Below are 19109 nucleotides of genomic sequence, written 5' to 3' on the forward strand. Positions count from 1 at the left end.
TGAGTGTGTGCGAGTTCGCCTTCCACCTCAAACGCAAACAAGCAGCCATAAAATTCAACCATGGGTTGAAACTTTGTGTGAGTTGAGCCAGTAGGTAATGAGAAGTTCCATCAGACAGTAAATGACACCCTGCAGAAAGTTTTTTAACTTGAGTATACTATGTTAAAGATACCAAGCAATTTTATAAGCTAGGTTTTAATCTTTTTTCCCAAGTGAAGCAAACAGACAAATAAATCAAGTTTGTGCATGAACATAGTTCAAGTCTGAGGCAACTCATGGTCAAGGTGGAGCAAGCTCCGATCACTTTCCTTAGTATTTCCCCCTAATACAAAGCACGTCCCCCTTGCGGAGATGTATGATGCTATGCATTAAAGGCAAGGGTCACTACCCAGACCAGTTTCGACCTTTATTGAGGTCTCGTCAGTGGGAACCAGACCCATAAATGCCAAGGTTGAAGTGATGCAGAGCTTATAGATTTTACCTAAACAAATTGCCACAAGGTGCTCTGACCTTATTAAATAAAAATCTCTGGATGAGAGTATTTTTAGCTTGGGTATACTATATTAAAGATACCAAGCAATTTTATCAGCTAGATTTTAATCCTTTTTCCCAAGTGAAGCAAACAGACTTGGGCACCTTGTTTACGTAAAATCTGCAGCACTTTAACCTTGGCATTTATGGGTCTGGCTCCCACTGACGAGACCTCAATAAAGGTTGAAACCAATCGGGGTAGTTGCCCTTGCCTTTATTGCATAGCATCATACATCTCTGCAAGGGGTTTTGCTTTGCATTAGGGGGAAATACTACGGAAAGTGATCGGACCTTGCTCCACCTTTATCACGAGTTGCCTCATACTTGAACTACGTTCAGGTGCAAACTTGACTTATTTCTCTGTTTGCTTCACTTGGGAAAAAGGATTACAACCAAGCTTATAAAATTGCTTGGTATCTTTAACATAGTATACCCAACCAGAGATTATTATATAATAAGGTCAAAAACACCTTGCGGCAACTTGTTTAGGTAAAATCTATAAGCTCTACATCACTTCAGTCTTGGCATTTATGGGTCTGGCTTCCACTGGTGAGACCTCAATAAAGGTCGAAACCAGTCTGGATAGTGGCCCTTGCCTTTAATGCATAGAATCATATATCTCCACAAGTGGATGTGTTTTACATTAAGGAGAAATACTAAGGAAAGTGATCACAACTTGCTCCACCTTTACCACAAGTTGCCTCAGACTTAAACTACGTTCAGGCGCAAACTTGACTTATTCGTCTGTTTGCTTCACTTGGAAAAAAGGATTAAAACCAAGCTTATAAAATTGCTTGGTATCTTTAACATAGTATACCCAACCAGAGATTATTATATAATAAGGTCAAAAACACCTTGCGGCAACTTGTTTAGGTAAAATCTATAAGCTCTACATCACTTCAGTCTTGGCATTTATGGGTCTGGCTTCCACTGGTGAGACCTCAATAAAGGTCGAAACCAGTCTGGATAGTGGCCCTTGCCTTTAATGCATAAAATCATATATCTCCACAAGGGGATGTGTTTTACATTAAGGAGAAATACTAAGGAAAGTGATCACAACTTGCTCCACCTTTACCATGAGTTGCCTCAGACTTGAACTACGTTCAGGCGCAAACTTGACTTATTCGTCTGTTTGCTTCACTTGGAAAAAAGGATTAAAACCTAGCTTATAAAATTGCTTGGTATCTTTAACAAATGATACCCTGTCATGAATGTGTTAAAACTAATAGTGAATGTTGTTATGACAGTTTCAGATGTTATGGAATTCGAATGAACAGAATTAACATTTCAACTCAACACTTGTCGGTTGCCTTTGTCTTTGGGTCGTGCAATCTTTTGTTAATACTGCACCAAATTATATGCACGTCTTTATAGCTGCTCTCTCGCGAAAAACAAAATTCAACTTATACATATTGTAATAATTAAAAAAAAAAAGTTGAATAATTTATAAGTGTATAAAAGGATATCACCTGTAAATCGTTGACGTGCCAGCAAAATTCTCATACGTGCCACCCTAGCACGAGTGCCATAGGTTCGCCATCAAGGGTTTAGTGTATAAAGTGTTTATCGTATATATAAAGTGTATATTGAAAATTGTCTTCGATTTCTGCCAGGAAAGCGAATTAAAAATCATAAGTGTGTTATTCTCAAGCTAAGCAGTTTATTTCTGGTGAGTTACATACATATGCAATGCTTTTTTTTTTATGTAAAAGTTTATTTTTATTGTAATGGCCACTAAAACTACAACGAAAGGGAAAAAGCCAACATTGAAGAGGAAATTCATTTCTCTTGAAGAAAAAATTAAAATCTTGGATCAGTTGAAAATTGGAGAAAAACCAGGAGTTGTTGCAAGGGCTCTGAATTGTCCAAATCAACAATTCGAACAATCAAACAAAATGAACATAAAATCCGAGAAAGTGTTATTGCTGGATCAACGGTATGTCCAAAGCACATTGCTCATGTACACGATATTCTAATAGAAAAAAATGGAGAAATCTCTAATGATTTGGATAGAAGATTGCACTCAAAAGAAAATTCCTTTGGATGGACTCCTTATTAAGCAAAAAGCTCTTAAAGTTTATAAACATTTAAAAGAACTTGATCCCAATTCTTCAGAAGAAAGCTCTCAGCATGGATTTTGTGCCACTAAAGGTTGGTTCGAAAACTTTAAAAAGCGGTTTTCTTTGTATAATCTTAAAATCCAGGGAGAATGAGCATCAGCAGATGTTGAAGCTGCCCAGAAATACCCAGCAGAACTTTTAAAAAATCATCAAAGAAGGTGGTTATAGTGCAGACCAGGTATTCAATGTGGATGAATCTGGGTTATATTGGAAAAAAATGCCAAAACACATCTATATTTCGAAAAATGAAAGATCAGCTCCTGGATTCAAAGTTCCCAAAGATAAAATTACTCTACTGTTTTGTAGTAATGCATCAGGTGATTGCATGACAAAACCAATGTTTATTAACCGATCTGCAAATCCTCATGCGATGAAAGGGCTCGACAAGTCCACCCGACCTGTTTATTGGAGGGCCAACAAAAAAAAGGCATGAGTTACAGCTACTATGTTTGAAAATTGGTTTTTCAAGTGTTTTGTACCTGATGTAAAAAGTTACACAAAAAAAAAGAATATGGACTTCAAAATTCTACTAATTTTAGATAACGCACCAGGCCACCCAACAAATTTAAGCCATCCGAATATTAAAATAACTTTTTTGCCACCTAATACTACTTCACTTATTCAACCACTCGGCCAAGGAATAATATCAACATTTAAGTCATGTTATATTTGGCGAACATTCCAATTAATTTTGGAAAAAATGGAATTTAATTCAAACATGACACTGCCTCAAGCGTGGAAAGAGTTTTCAATATTGAATTGTGTGAAAATTATGTCTCTGTCCATTAAGGAATTACAACCCTCTACGCTGAAAGCCTGCTGAAAAAAAATATGGCCTGAAGCCGTTTTGGAACAAAATTTCATACCTCCAGTGGATGCCGAGCCAAGTCGTATAATAAACATCACACACATTTTTGGTGGAGAGGGCTTTTGCAATATTATTAAAAATGAAATTAGTGAATTAATCGATGGAGAAACAGATTTAAATGAGGAACTGGTACAATTAATAGATGCCGTCAAACCAAATGGCAAGGAAAGTTCTACCAAAGATTCTGATTGTGATGAATCCATTAAAGAATTCAGTTTAAAGAAATTATCAGAAGGATTGGACTTGGCAAGAAAGTTAGGAAGTTATTTTACGGATAATGATCCCTCAATGGAGCGCTCAGGAAAATTCACGAGACAACTGGATATTTGTTTACCGCCATATTATGAACTTAATAAAAAAAACTGCAGCATAGTGGTAAGCAAGGTCTTATTACTGACTTCATAACTAAAACAGCTGAAGTATGCAATTGCAATGAGAATTATAACAAGTGATGTTCAAGAGATTTCAAGTGGTGACGACCTCCGGCCACTTAAAGAACATCTACGAAATGTTATTTCTGAAGACAGCGATGAAGATTAAAATATGCGCTTTATTTTATTGCATCTAAAACACTTATCCATTATGTGCAATGAAATTTATGTACAATTTGTAATTTTTATAATATGTATTTGTCTCATAGTTTATGTTTTCTTAACTTACATGAATTACCTGAATTAAATAAAAATATTGTTTTTGTTGGATAATAACCTTAAAAGAAATTGTTGTTTATATAATTAAAAAAAAAAAAAATGATATCGGAACCTAACCCTACTTTTTCTATGTGATCTAAGTCTCATATAACGTGGCATTTCTATGGAACCAAACATCCGTGTTATACGAGGGTAACCTGTATTTTTATATGTCTGACAATCATTTCCTACTCTTCTTTTTAGATCTACAACAAGAATCAACTTTTTCTTTTTTTTCATTGTGTCAGTTGCTTTCTCTAAAAGACTCAAAAAATTCCTCCACTTCTACCTTTAGAGAAGTTTCTGTGGGACTATAGGCACAAATAAGTCTCATTGTCCAGCTCTCCATTCTCATAATTGCCCACATCACTCTATTTGAGACAGCTTGCCATTCAAGAAGATTAGCCTCATATTCAGTGTTGAATACTATGGCTACTCCTCCTTTTCCTTGATTGTCATTGCCTAAATATAACATTTTGTATTTATTGCTCAGAAAGACCTCATTAGTTTTTGCCTTTTTTGTTTCAGTCACCTATATTATGTCAATCAGGTACTTATCCAATTCCTCAGCTAGCTTCATCTCTGCCATTCAGGTTTCTTATGTTGATAGTACCGATCTTGAACTCTGGTGATGTTGAGTTGGGGTTGGTTTTAGGATTTGTTCCAGTAGCTGACTTTTTGCTGTTTGCCCTGGTTCCCTGGTGAAAACAACAGAGGCTTTGTTTAACCGTGCGATGCCCCAGCTGGCACGAAATTTTGTCATGTAATACCATCATTTTTTATTTTGGTTTAAGCCAATAACAATACAAATTTGTCGGCTAAATCCTAAATCGCCAGCCAATCCTCGTTCATTCAGTATCCAGGAAAATACCTAACAAGGTGCACCACGAGAAGGTGAGGATTGGACATTAGGTCAGAAGCCATGATCGGTTCTTTGCAATCTTTAAAGGCTATGTGGAGATCTCCTCAGTTATACAGTTTTGACCCTTTTGGATTTACTTCACTATTTTGGGTGGTTGCAGCATGTTTTAACTTTTATTTAACTGTCTACAACGTTTATTAATTGTTCTTTCTTTTAAGGTTACATGGTGATCAGCATTCATATTTACGAATTTAGGGACACAAAACAAACGTGTCGAAATGATTATTTTACTTATTATTAATAAAATAACACTTGACGTTTTGACCCTTGTATTGAGGTCATCATCAGAAAGATACATGTGTATAGGAAACCAAGCTAGATGCTCTTGCACTCTATAAAGGTAAATTAAATCTATGCTGTTAATTAATCTTTTTCTTAGCCTGACCTATAGTGATAAAAAACATTAAATAAAATAAATAAATAAATAACAATAAAAAAAATTAATAAATAAAATAAATAAAAAACTACAATAAACTGCTAAAGTCCACCTATACTAATATTTTTTTGGATTTGTACAGTTCGGATTGTTATACTACAATTTTCTTCTGGACTTGTAAAGTTCAAGTTGCTATTTGAACGTAAAGAGAAAAAAAAAAAAAAAAAAAAAAACACTTCACCAAGTCTTCTTGTATTGGGATTTTTCTTTGGCTTGTTCTGATTGTTATAAAGGTTGCAAATGGGTCCTCCACATTCTTGAAATGGTTAGGCCATCATTTTTGTTCAGATTTGAATTATGTTAGAGCATTTCACATGCTTCCTTAAATTTCCTCTCGAACCAGGTTTTGGTGCAGTGTAGGAACTTGGTAAATTTCCAATCAATTCTTTGGTATGTTTGGAGTGTGTGGTCAGAAAGGCTGGTTTTTCCAAAATGGAGGTTTAACATGTCGTTTGTGTTCGTCTTTCCTAATTGGGCTGGTTTACCCTATGTATGGTAGGTTACATGTGCATTGTGTTTTGTAAACCCCTGGGTGGGCTAGGTGTGGAAGAGGATCTTTGGAAGAACCGAGTAGGTGTGTTAATTTTGTCGGGGGTTTTAAGGTGGTTTTGATGTTGTATTTGTGTAGTGTTCCGTCTATTTTTTCGGAAATGCCTCTAACATAAGGTATGGCAATGGCATTCTTGAAATCTGTTTTGTTTTTACTAGTATCTCTGTGGAGGATCTTGCGTATAGTTTTTTTTACTCTATCCATTTTTTTATAAATGTATGGTTGATGATCTTGTATTCCTGGTTTAGAGTTTGTTCATTTGAACAAACAGTTTGAGCTCTCTGTTTAAGGGTGCTTATGATCCCTAGTTTTTGTGTTGGGTGGTGATACGAATTTTTGTGTATGTACTGGCCTGTGTGTGTAGGTTTACAGTAGACTGAGAAGGAGAGACAGCCTGAGGGAAGACATGTGATGAGTGTCTAGGAACAGAAGAGAGTTGTTTTTTCCTATTTCAATGGTGAAGTGGATATGTTTATGTTGTTTGTTCAGGTGGCTAAGGAAGGTTTTTATTACTAGCAGTCAGGCTAAGAAAAAGATTAATTAACAGCATAGATTTAATTTACCTTTATAGAGTGCAAGAGCATCTAGCTTGGTTTCCTATACACATGTATCTTTCTGATGATGACCTCAATACAGGGGTCGAAACATCGTGTTATTTTATTAATAATAAGTAAAATAATCATTTCAACAAGTGTCTTTTGTGTCCCTAAATTCGTAAATATGAATGCCGATCACCGTGTAACCTTAAAAGAAAGAGACATCATAATCCATGGAGATTTGACCTATAAGGGGTGCAGCCTCTACGGTAAGCTAAAGATAAGTGTGTTCCTTGTTAACTAATCGACTAGTGTTTTTGAAACGATGTAGAGAGCAGCAACTTAATACCCAACTTCATTAAACTAAAGAAGAAGTTTAAATCAGCTAAAGCGCTTCGTATCTATGCCCAGTTGGAAAAAGTGTGTTGTTAAGGGAACAGATCCACGAGGCACCAAAAAACCTAGCATCTACCCAAGCCAAAGTTCTACAACTAAAATTAGAGCTATCCAGCTACGTTAATCCAGAAATTTGGGATATTTTAGATAGGATCACAGACGACTCGGCCAAGCACCTATTACTCAAAAACAAGGAAAAATTAATAATGAAGTTTCAAGCACAACAACAACATGAAAGCACAAGACGATCAGGGCACCATAATGAAAGGAGCAGCCAATCACAAACCGACATCACAAGGAGCAGCCAATCACCCACAAACGAAGTGAGAAGCAATCAACCACCACCATAGGACCATGGTCTGGTTATCAACCAATCAAACTACAATCTCACCCAAGGTGAACTCTCACTGCTGGAGAAAGGTCTAACCTACGACATTGCATTGAGTTCAGTAAACAAACTTGATATCATTGATCATATCGAGAGAGGTTTAAGATCCCTCCCTGCCAATCTAGCTGACAAAATATACATGGAAACATCTTGTATACTAAATTCAAACAAAAAACTAAGCAGCAACCTAAAAAAAAATGGAAAAACTGGCCCTTAAATCCCTAAAAAATAACCAGGACATTATAATCACAAAAGCAGATAAAGGGAATGTCACTGTTGTTTTAGATTTGACAACTTATATAGAAAAAGTGAAGCATTTGATATCAGACCACAACACTTACCAATAGTAAACTACAACCCCATGAAACGCATCAAAAAGAAAACAACTGAATTAATTAAATCCGTTAACACATGGCCAGAAGAAACAACTAAAAATCTAGTACCTCATTATGCCCACTCGCCCAGAATTTACGGCCTGCCAACAACACACAAAACAAACACCCCACTACGTCCGATTGTTGAAGGAATCGACAGCCCAAATTACCACTTAGCCAAAAAATTAACAGCTACACTCAAGGAATTGGTAAGTCAGTCGCCTTCCTACATAAAAAATACACAACATTTCATAAACAAAATTAAAAACATTGCACTCAATGACCAAGATTTATTAGTCAGCTCTGACATAACTTCCCTTTTCACCAATGTCCCAATCAATGATAATAATCTTGCTCCTACAGAACATGTTTCCACACGGCATCATGGCCCTCTTTGCCCACGTACTCTGCTCCAGATATTTCGTGTGGCAAAACAATTTTTACCTTAAAAAAGAGGGTACAGCCATGGGCTCATTACTCCCCCCCCCCCCCAGCTAACTTTTACATGGAAGACTTTGAGCAATGAGCTCTAGAGTCAGCACGCCTTAAGCCAAAAATTTGGCTCAGATACATCCACGATATTTTTGTCATTTGGCCACATGCCACGAAGCACTAAATAGATTCCTTAGAAACCTAAACAAATAACACAAATGTATCCAATTTACCATTGAAATAGAAAAAAACAACTCTCTTCCGTTCCTAGACACATTCGGCACACGTCTTCCCTTTGGCTGTCTCTCTTTCTAAGTCTGCCGCAAACCTACACACACAAAAATTCTTATCACCGCCCAACACAAAAACTAGGGGGTCATAAGCACCCTTAAACGCACTCCAAACATCAAACGAACAAGTTCTAAACCAGGAATACAATATCATCAACCATACATTTACAAAAAATGGATACAGTAAAAAACTATTCACAAGATCCTCCACAGAGATACTAGTAAAAACAAAACAGATTTGAAGAATGCCATAGCTTATGTTAGAGACATTTCCGAAAAAATAGACAGAACACTACACAAATACAACATCAAAACCACCTTAAAAACCCTGACAAAATTAACACACCTACTCAGTTCTTCCAAAGATCCTCTTCCACACCTAGCCCACCCAGGGGTTTACAAAACACAATGCACATGTAACCTACCATACATAGGGTAAACCAGCCCAATTAGGAAAGACGAACACAAACGACATGTTAAACCTCCATTTTGGAAAAACCAGCCTTTCTGACCATGCACTCCAAACATACCAAAGAACTGATTGGAAATTAACCAAGTCCCTACACTGCACCAAAACCTGGTTCGAGAGGAAATTTAAGGAAGCATGTGAAATGCTCAAACATAATTCAAATCTGAACAAAAATGATGGCCTAACCATTTCAAGAATGTGGAGGACCCATTTGCAACCTTTATAACAATCAGAACAAAGCAAAGAAAAATCCCAATACAAGAAGACTTGGTGAAGTGTTTTTTTTTTTTTTTTCTCTTTACATTCAATAGCAATTTGAACTGTACAAGTCCAGAAGAAAATCGTAGTATAACAATCCGAACTGTACAAATCCAGAAAAATCTTAGTATAGGAAGACTTTAGCAGTTTATTGTAGTTTTTTATTTATTTTATTTATTAATTTTTTTATTGTTATTTATTTATTTTATTTAATGGTTTTTATCACTATAGGTCAGGCTAAGAAAAAGATTAATTAACAGCATAGATTTAATTTACCTTTATAGAGTGCAAGAGCATCTAGCTTGGTTTCCTATACACATGTATCTTTCTGATGATGACCTCAATACAGGGGTCGAAACGTCAAGTGTTATTTATTATTATTATTATTACAGGCAACTCCAAGGAGTCGATAGACACTCATCGAGGGAGGCCCTATCATCTTGTCAAGAACAACTATTCGACATTCACATAGTATATATCATACCTCGCCTCGAACTCATTCACAGTTATTTTATTAATAATAAGTAAAATAATCATTTCAACACGTGTGTTTTGTGTCGCTAAATTCGTAAATGTTTTGTTAATTGTGTTGTGCATTTTTAATAGTGTAAACAAGTTGATATTCGTAGTGTTTTATTCATTTGTTGTAACTATGAAATGAATACATCTCCAAGAAAGTGTTCAAAAATATGTACTCTTTCTCAGTACTCATCCATGACTCATGGATGTGTGCAATTTTAAAGAGGTTTATGTGGACAGATACCTTTTTCTCCTTACAGAAAAGGATAGTGTGGACAAAAAAGGAAAACTACACTTATTAACGTTTACTAGTTAGGAAAAGAAAATGAATCTAAGATTGTCTGCTATAGTCTTAAACAGAGACAGCTAGTGGGTTTAAAGTTTCAGCCATGACAGTTATTGGAGACCATGAGAATGGCCCACAGACTAAAAAAGAAATAACTGTTGACAAAGGCTATGAAGAAAAAGAGGTTCCAGTGGACAAAAGTGTACAAAGTACAAAGATTGGACTGTTGAGAAGTGGAAGAAGATATTCTCAGATGATAGCCATTCCTTTGTCCAAGGAGAGTGAGAACCCTATGTTCACAAATCAGCAGATGAGAAGACTTCACCCACACCCATCTCCAACAGGCTCATAAACACCCACCTAAAAAGATATTTTTTTGGGTTGTTTCACACCAAGCATGTCAAACTCAAAGGCTAACACGGGCCAAATAAACGAGGTTTAAGTTTATGTGGGCTGCAAAAAACAAAAGCTTCAATTTTCATAAAAACGCAGGTTTATTTTGAAAAGTACAGTATAAAAAAAGAACAAGAACAACAATAAAATTAATGTTTTCTCCCTGACACTTGGCATCTCTTCTCTGCTACTATCTTTCCTACTTCGAGGGAAATCTTGTTCGCAGTGATTACTTTCAATTGATCCAAGGTGAATGTAAGTAATTCTGGATCTGACAGGAGACTTATTTCCCTTCATAATTGTAAATAACTGCTCACACCAATAAGTACTTCCAAACGTGGATATAATTTCATATGCGAATTTTAGAGTATTTTTAAACCTGGCAGGTAAATATTTGTAAAATCCAGGCATGCCAACTTCACTGAATTTTGCCTTCAAATCTGAATCGCACTGGATCTCAATTACCTCCATTTGCATTTGATTAGGTACTTTTTCAATATTTATTGAAAAAATCGAAGAAAACAAAGAAAACTTGTCTTCCAAAAATTTAAAATCTGCAAACCTTGTTTCAAGGCTTACGATTTTTCTGAGTATTTTTGATACGATGCAGTTTCACTTAAACTTGATTTGTTCATGTTGCATGTCAGAAAGTGCATTAAATCTTCATTTTTCAACTGCTTTTCCCAAAGAACTAGTTTACATTTGAATGCCTTAACTTGGTCACACATGTTCGTAATGATCTGATCTTTTTCTTGCAGTTTTAAATTTAAATCATATAAATGTTTTGTTACATCAACCATGAAGAATAAATCTTGCAACCACACTGTGTCAATAAACAGGCTTGTGTCTTGATTTTTAGTTATTAAGAACTGACATATTTCTTCTTTCAAGTCCCAGAATTGTTTAAGAATCTTGGAGCAGGATAGCCAACCTACCTCGGTATAGTAGGACAAACCGGAATATTCGCTGTCTAATTCACTTAAGAAAGCTAAGAACTATCACTGATTTAAGTCTCAAGATTTTATGAAATTAATGATTTTTTTGATAGATGTCAACATATTTTCCATGTTTATTACTTTCGCGCATAATACTTCTTGATGTACAATGCAATGCGTATGATGAATCTTGGATCCGTCATAAATTTCACTTTGTTTTTTTTGCAGTAATGCCACGAAACCATTGTTTTTTCCGGTCACAGAAAGACCTCCATCTATAGCTACAGAAGTTAATATTTTTGCAGAAGTTCAAAAACACAATTAAATATATCTTGTCCTGTACTAGTGTTATGCATTGGTACTAGTTCCAATAATTCCTCAAAATGTTGAAATTCATGTCGCAAGCACGAAGAAACACAGCTAATTGAGCTACGCCCCCAATGTCCGTACTCTCGTCACAGGCAATGGAAAAAAAGCTTCGAAACTAGATGATTTTGCTTTGATCTGAACACTTAAATTGTCAGCCAAATCAGTAATTCTTTCCGCAACTGTATTTCGAGACAAAGAGATTGTTTGAAAAGCCTTCATATTTTAAGGACAAATAATTTCTGCAGCTTTAATTAGACATTCCTTAATGAAATCACCCTCAGTAAAAGGTGGTTTCGAGTGTTTAGCTATCAACTCCGACAAGATGTAGCTTGCATGCACCGCTGCTTCACTTTCTGGTGATACTTGAGTAAACATGAACCGTTGTTTTTTCAGTCCCGACTTGAGCTCTTTCAACTTTTCTTGTCTCATTAATCCCTTGTAATTATCATATTTTGATTTATGTTGTTCATAGTGACAATTAATGTTGTATAACTTTGGTACACTGATAACATTATTACATATTAAGCAGATTGATACAAAATTAATAATGGAAAAAACTCATGTACAAAGATTATTTAATAGTATAATTTTCGCCTGCGTGTCACAGGCATCTTCAGTACATTAAGCTCGAATTAAACAATAACTGACAATTCCAAAAAGTGCCACCTAAGTAGTTGGTGTAAGATAACTAAAAAGGTCAATAACTTTCCTAAAAATAAAAAAATAAAAAAAATTATAAAAAATAAATAAATAAATAAATAAATAAAATCAATACAATAAAAAGTTAAGAAAGATTAGCTGATTTGTAAAGTACTATCTCCCATAAAGTGGATAGACGTAAGCCGTCGGATCTATTTAAGTTATGGGAGATAGTACTTCACAAATCAGCTAATCTTTCCTAACTTTTTATTGTATTGATTTTTTTTATTATTATTTTTTATTTATTTATTTATTTTATTTTTTATTAGGAACGTTATTGACCTTTTTAGTTATCTTACACCAGCTACCTAGGTGGCACTTTTTGGAATTGTCAGTTATTGTTTAATTTGAGCTTAATGTACTGAAGATGCCTGGTGACACGCAGATGAAAATTATAGTATTAAATAATCTTTGTACGTGAGTTTTTTCCATTATTAATTTTGTATCGATATGTCTACTCACAGTATACCTCTTTTAAAACTTATTAAGTAGATTATTTTATTTTTTACTTCACAGCAAAAATACTCCAATTCCCACTTTTCTTGGAAATTTCGATGTTCGTCAGCAATTTTTCGTTTATTACTATCACTTGGTTTCAATAGAGACATGCTGAATATTTTAATAAAAACTGATATTTTTTCTTGAACATCAACTTACCAGAGACTAAATAACTGCACAAATTAATAAGCGTAACGTAAATAAACTTATTTTTCTTGTTCACCGAAAGCGAAATATTTCCTGTAACGCACATCAAACAAGTCAGTTCAAACAAGACTGATGACTAGACGTGGGCGTAGCACTGGCACGTGATAGTAGGTACATAATCGGCTGGTAGAAATAGTGGGGGAAATGGTTCGCCTGCATGTAAAGGAAATGCATGCAACAACTTTATTTTGCTAGTAATTACTTTCATTGGCAAACGTTTGGCTGGGCTGCAGCATGCAGCCCACGAGTTTGACACCCATGTTTTACACATAATGGTCCAGGATCTCTTGTGCCTGTTAACGGTATGATGAAAAGTAACTAATACATAAATATATTGTAGAAAAGAGTGGTCCCACAGATCCAGAAAGACAAAGAACTCATCTTCCAACAGGATTTTGCTCCATGATACACTTAAAAAAAAGTGAAAGGGTTCCTCAAAAATCACAACATCCAATTGCTTTAGTGGCCAGATAATCTCCTGACATTAACCAATAGAAAATTTGTGGGCCATAGTGAAAAAGATTTGAAAAATTAAATTGTGATACAAAAGATAACTTAATACAATCCATTATAAAAGGATGGTTTTGAGATGAAGAAATAAGAAAAATGTGTTCTACACTGAGACCATGCCTAATCGAATTAATAAACTTATTATGATCAGAGCAGCACATATAAATTATTAGGTGAGTTTGGAGTTTAATTTTTGTAATTATTTTATTGCAAAATTAAAATTTTTCTTTAAAATGTTAGTATTTGGATTAATTTGTTTGCTACAGTAAATCAGAGTTAAGAGAAATGATAAATACATTTTAGGCATGATGTAATATTCATATGAAAATTATAGCTTGCTCTAGTAATGAGTTCCAAACACCACTAAAAATATGTAATCTGTTTTATTTTCAACTGTAATTTAGAGAACTATTTTGAATTTTAAACTGATTTACAAATAAATAAATAATAATAATAAATAAATAAATGTGGACAATGAAACTTAAAAATACAACTTACATTTTCCTTGTGTTCTATTATTCCAAGGAGGTCATCCTGTTTAATTTCCAGTTCATGGATTGCATTTTTCAGAACATTTTCTGTTTCATGCATTGACAATAGTTCTTTTTCTTTTAAACTAGATATCTCCTGTATTTTATTTTCTTTTATTTCCATATGTTGGGTCCAATATTCTTCCTAATTTTAGAAATTAAAAATACTCCCATTTTAATGACAAACTGTTTAACAAAATGATGCATTATATCTAAATCATGTGGTTGATTACTAAATATACTTAGCAATTAAGTAATTGTATATTCAATTTGTGCTACAACTTAAATATTCAGTTATTAGTTACAAAATTCATTTGGTGGATCTTAGTTGAAAAAACATGCAAACGTTATTTTGGTAGAAGATAAGATCAGCAAAGGATGCAGACATCTTGCTTCTGCTTCAACATCCCTGATATACTAGATAAACAAGTCTCATTGAGAAAGCCAAAAAGTGATTTACTGAAGTGCATATGGAGTGCAAAGTTATAGTAATGCCAATTTCTTATCCAATTGAATAACTTTGATTCTGACTAATACAAGAATGGCTAAGTGTTTCTTTCTTAATAGTAGTGTACGAATTCTCATTTTAAATAAAACAGGTGTCTAGAAAAGGTGTCTATGTATTAATATAAAATGGCAGAACTAATTATGAAAATTAATAACAGGACGTCAAGTATTATTGTCTGAGTGAAATGATGTAATTAATAATTTCTCTTTTTTACCCACACCATAAGAGGTCAACTATGCAAGTTAATTGGTAACAGATATATTGTAGTTTATAGAGGTACAATATTATAAATGCTTTGTAGCATGTGTGTATGTGTTGTTGATGTAATATATATATACTCCTCTAGATCTTCATCATGTAACGGGGAAAACATGGAACAAAGTTTTATTTTTATTAAAGTTATCTTAAAACACTACCTGACTTCATAGATCTAATATAATGAATAATAATAGTCTCAATTTCTGTTTAACAAGTGCATCAAGATTAGCATTCACCTCTTTCCTTCTTCCTACATTTTTCTCCATCCTCTGCTGTCAAACTTTATTTTTCATTTATTTATTTTATTTTATTTTTTAATATAAGCAGAATCAAATTCTGCTTTTATGATTTTGAAGAGAAAAAATCTTATGTAATGTTATATTCCTTAACCATGTTAAGTTTGTGGGCCCTTTTTCTCTTTAAGAGATAAATTTATTTAAAATGAGAATTTGTATATACCTATTTTCCTCAGTTGAAAGTTTATTTTTCACTTGGTAAGACTATAATATAATAAATTTAGTTTAATCCTTTATCCAAGTGTGAGCAAACAAAGTTTGCGCCTGAAATTATCTTCAGGACTGGGGTAAGGTGGTACAACACCGGGCAACTCGTTGCAAAGGTGGAGCAAGCTAACAATCACTCCTATCTCAGTATAGTATCTCCCATAATGCAAAACATCTCCTTGCAGATATGTATAATGTTATGCATTAAGGGAAGGGCCACTACCCAGACTAGTTTCGACCTTTATTGAGGTCTCTTCAGTGGGAGCCAGGCACCAGTGGTGATACCAGGCAGAAGCATTAGCAAGGTCATCTCTAATTTAAAATGGGAGTTGGTAAATGGCGTGCCATCTTTTTATTAAATTACTCTGGATTTAGAGAAAGATGTTGAAAGTTTATTTTTAACTTGGTTAGACTATAATAAATTTAGTTTAATCCTTTATCCAAGTGTGAGCAAACAAAGTTTGCACCTGAAAGTATCTTCAGGACTGGGGTAAGGTGGTATAACGCCAGGCAACTCCTATAGGTAGAGATGACCTTGCTAATGCTTCTGCCTGGTATCTCCACTCGGGCCTGGCTCCCACTGAAGAGACTTCAATAAAGGTCGAAACTAGTCTGGGTAGTGGCCCTTCCCTTAATGCATAACATTATACATATCCGCAAAGAGATGTGTTTTGCATTATGGAAGTTACTGAGATAGGAGTGATGTTATCTTGCTCCACCTTTGCAACGAGTTGCCCTGTGTTGTACCACCTTACCCCAGTCCTGAAGATACTTTCAGACACAAACTTTGTTTGCTCACACTTGGATAAAGGATTAAACTAAATTTATTATTATTTTCCTCAGTGCTGGATGTTCATGTGAGGAGAGGGGCAGATCTGCAGAACTTGTTGTCTGCACTCTATGTCTTCAGAAACCAGATGCTACTACCATCAACACTGGTAGGCCTAAGCAGCTATACCGCATGAAATGGGAGGCACTGGAAAATGAGGCTGTGAGGAAGAATTTTGCAGATGACATTTCCTCCAGGTTCAAAGAGATTCCCAAGCATACTGCAGATGTTGAGGAGGAGTGGGAGCTATTCAGAACTGCTGTCACTGCCTATGCACTCTCATGCTGTGGCAGAAAGCGGGTTGGCATGGCAACGGGCAGTGAGGAAAGGACACCTTGGTGGAACCAAGAAGTCCAAAAAATTGTCCGGGCAAAAAAAAAGAGGCCTACCTAACATGGCTTAGGGTCAGGTCACCTGAGATGCATTTCTGGTATGCTGAGGCACAAAAAGCTGCTGCTGAGGCATTAAAGACAGCAAAGCAGAAGGCTTGGGAATTCTTTGGAGAAAGATTAGACTCATCCTATGCAAATGCAAACAAAGTATTCTGGCAGACCATCCGCCGCCACCGCCGCCTTCGAGGGAGGAAATCGTGCACAGCAAGGGCAATTAAGGCCTCTGATGGTGCACTTTTAACAACCAAGAAGGATATCCTCCACAGATGGAAGGAATACTTTGAGAGCCTTCTTAACCCAAGTGGCCCAGCAGTTCTGGACATTCAAGAGGTGCAGATCGAGGCGATGACTAGTCTCACAGCAGAAGAGATCCATTTAGCAATAAAATCAGGCAAGGCTGCTGGTGATGATGAAATTCCGCCCGAAATGCTAAAAGCCTTAAATTGAGATGGTGTTCTTTGGCTGACTCGTGTGTATCAGGCTGCTTGGATATCTTAGAGCACCAAAGCAATGGCAGACAGGCATAATAATACCAGTCTTCAAGAAGGGAGACCAGAGAGATTGAAGCAACTATCGTGGCATCTCTCTCTCTCTCTGCTCAGCCTGCCTGGGAAAGAATATACTAGGTGCTTGGAAAGAGGGTGCAGTAGCAAAGTTGAGTCAAAGTTCTAGGAAGAGCAATGTGGCTTTCGTCCTGGTAGAAGCACAACTGACCAAATCTTCATGAATGTCTACACGTTTTGTGGACTTGGAGAAGGCATATGACCAGGTTCCTCGCGATAAGCTTTGGCAAGTAGTACAGGAGTATGGAGTGGATGGCCAACTATTAGCTGCCATCAAGTCCCTGTATGAATACCCAGAGGTTTTTTTTTTTTTTTTTTTTTTTTTTTTTTTTTTTTAGGCAGGGTTGTGTGCTATCTGGTCTATTATTTATAATTTTAACTAACTGATTGGATTATGAAAAACTCAATTAATCATCAAAAGAGAGGAATACATTGGGACTTTACAACCACACTAGAAGACCTTGATTTGGCTGATGACATAGTGCTCCTGTCCTCCAAGTTAAATGACTTACAGCTAAAAACTGATGTCTTTGCTTGCTGCACAGAAACTGTAGGTCTACATATAAATAAGAAGAAAACCAAGGTCATGCGAATAAATGAAAAATCAAATAAAGAAATTAAGTTAAAAAATGAAACAATTGAAGATGTTGATACTTTTACATACCTTGGATCGGTAATAAATAAAGGCGGCAATAACGAAGACGTTTTACAAAGAATTGCTAAAGCACAAAATTGTTTCAGGTCGTTAAACAAATTATGGAAAGCATCAAATATTACAGTTAAAGTGAAAAGTAATGTCTATAAATCTATTGTGCAAGTAATATTGCTATATGGTTCTGAAACTTGGAAACATACCACTGCACAAAGTAATAAATCGGACATTTTCCAAAACAAGTGTTTAAGAAGAATTTTAAAAATCTTCTGGCCAAATACAATTACTAACAAGGAACTTTTAAAGAAAATCTTCTCCAAGTCAATAGATGAAGAGATCTGCCTAAGAAGATGGAAATGAACCGGACATGTTCTTCGCATGAGGATAAACAGAATTCCCCAAGTAGCACTGAATTGGGCTCCAGAAGAAAGACGCTCTAGAGGTCGTCCAAAATTAACTTGGAGAAGAACGATGGAATCCGAAATGAAGGAGGCAAGATGGGCAAGTAGGGCAGAAGCAAAAGCAGCTGCGAGGGACAGGGGCAGATGGAAAACTAGCATTGCAGCATTATGTGCCAGTAGGCACGGAAAGATTTCACGGAAAGACCGCATGAAAATCTCTCATGGTATGTTCTTTTCTTCATGCTTACATGGTGATCAGAATACATCATGAAAATTATGGAAACAAGTACCAATCTAGAGTAAAACTTGAGTTTAATATAAACCAAATTATTTTGTTTATATTAAACTAAAGTCTCATGATATGTAACTAAGTAACTTATGTATGCTTATACATGTTTTTTTTTTGTTTTTTTTAAGAGGAATATACTTATCCAAAGAATAGTGAAGAATTCTAAGAATTTAGATCTATGGCAATTTCGAAAAACGAGTAAAATATGATGTCATCATGTCTGAAGGTCAATACACGACACTATATGGAAAGATCAAGAAACACGCACATGCTTACAATGGAAGTCCAAGTGTATATAAGGCACAACGTCGAGAAGGGATAGGGACTTAGGGTTTTCACCTTCTCTTATCTGGATCAGCCGCCGTGCGAGGTCTGATGTCGGGAAGCAAAAGGAATGAGCTGCACTTTGCTGCCACGTTAAGGGTCCTATAGGGTATGGAATAATCGATGACTTGAACAAAGAAGAAATCAAGAATGAGCCAGAAAAAGGAAAGAAAGACAAGAAGGAT

General features: G+C 35.5%; 1 protein-coding gene across 3 annotated transcripts in view; it reads right to left on the minus strand.

Annotated features, from left to right (window-relative positions):
• Window positions 1-19109, minus strand: part of LOC150105258 (uncharacterized) — a 560407-nt gene that overhangs the window by 257829 nt on the left and 283469 nt on the right. For all 3 annotated transcript variants that reach the window (XM_090394016.1, XM_090394015.1, XM_090394017.1), the window contains exon 15: window positions 14174-14350. In XM_090394016.1, the coding sequence (XP_090250142.1) occupies window positions 14174-14350 (177 nt within the window). The remainder of the gene's footprint in view (window positions 1-14173; window positions 14351-19109) is intronic.

Source organism: Typopeltis vanoorti, chromosome 6 (genome assembly GCF_054136105.1).
Source record: "Typopeltis vanoorti isolate ZY-2024b chromosome 6, IOZ_Tvanoo_1.0, whole genome shotgun sequence".
Classification (NCBI taxonomy): domain Eukaryota; kingdom Metazoa; phylum Arthropoda; class Arachnida; order Uropygi; family Thelyphonidae; genus Typopeltis; species Typopeltis vanoorti.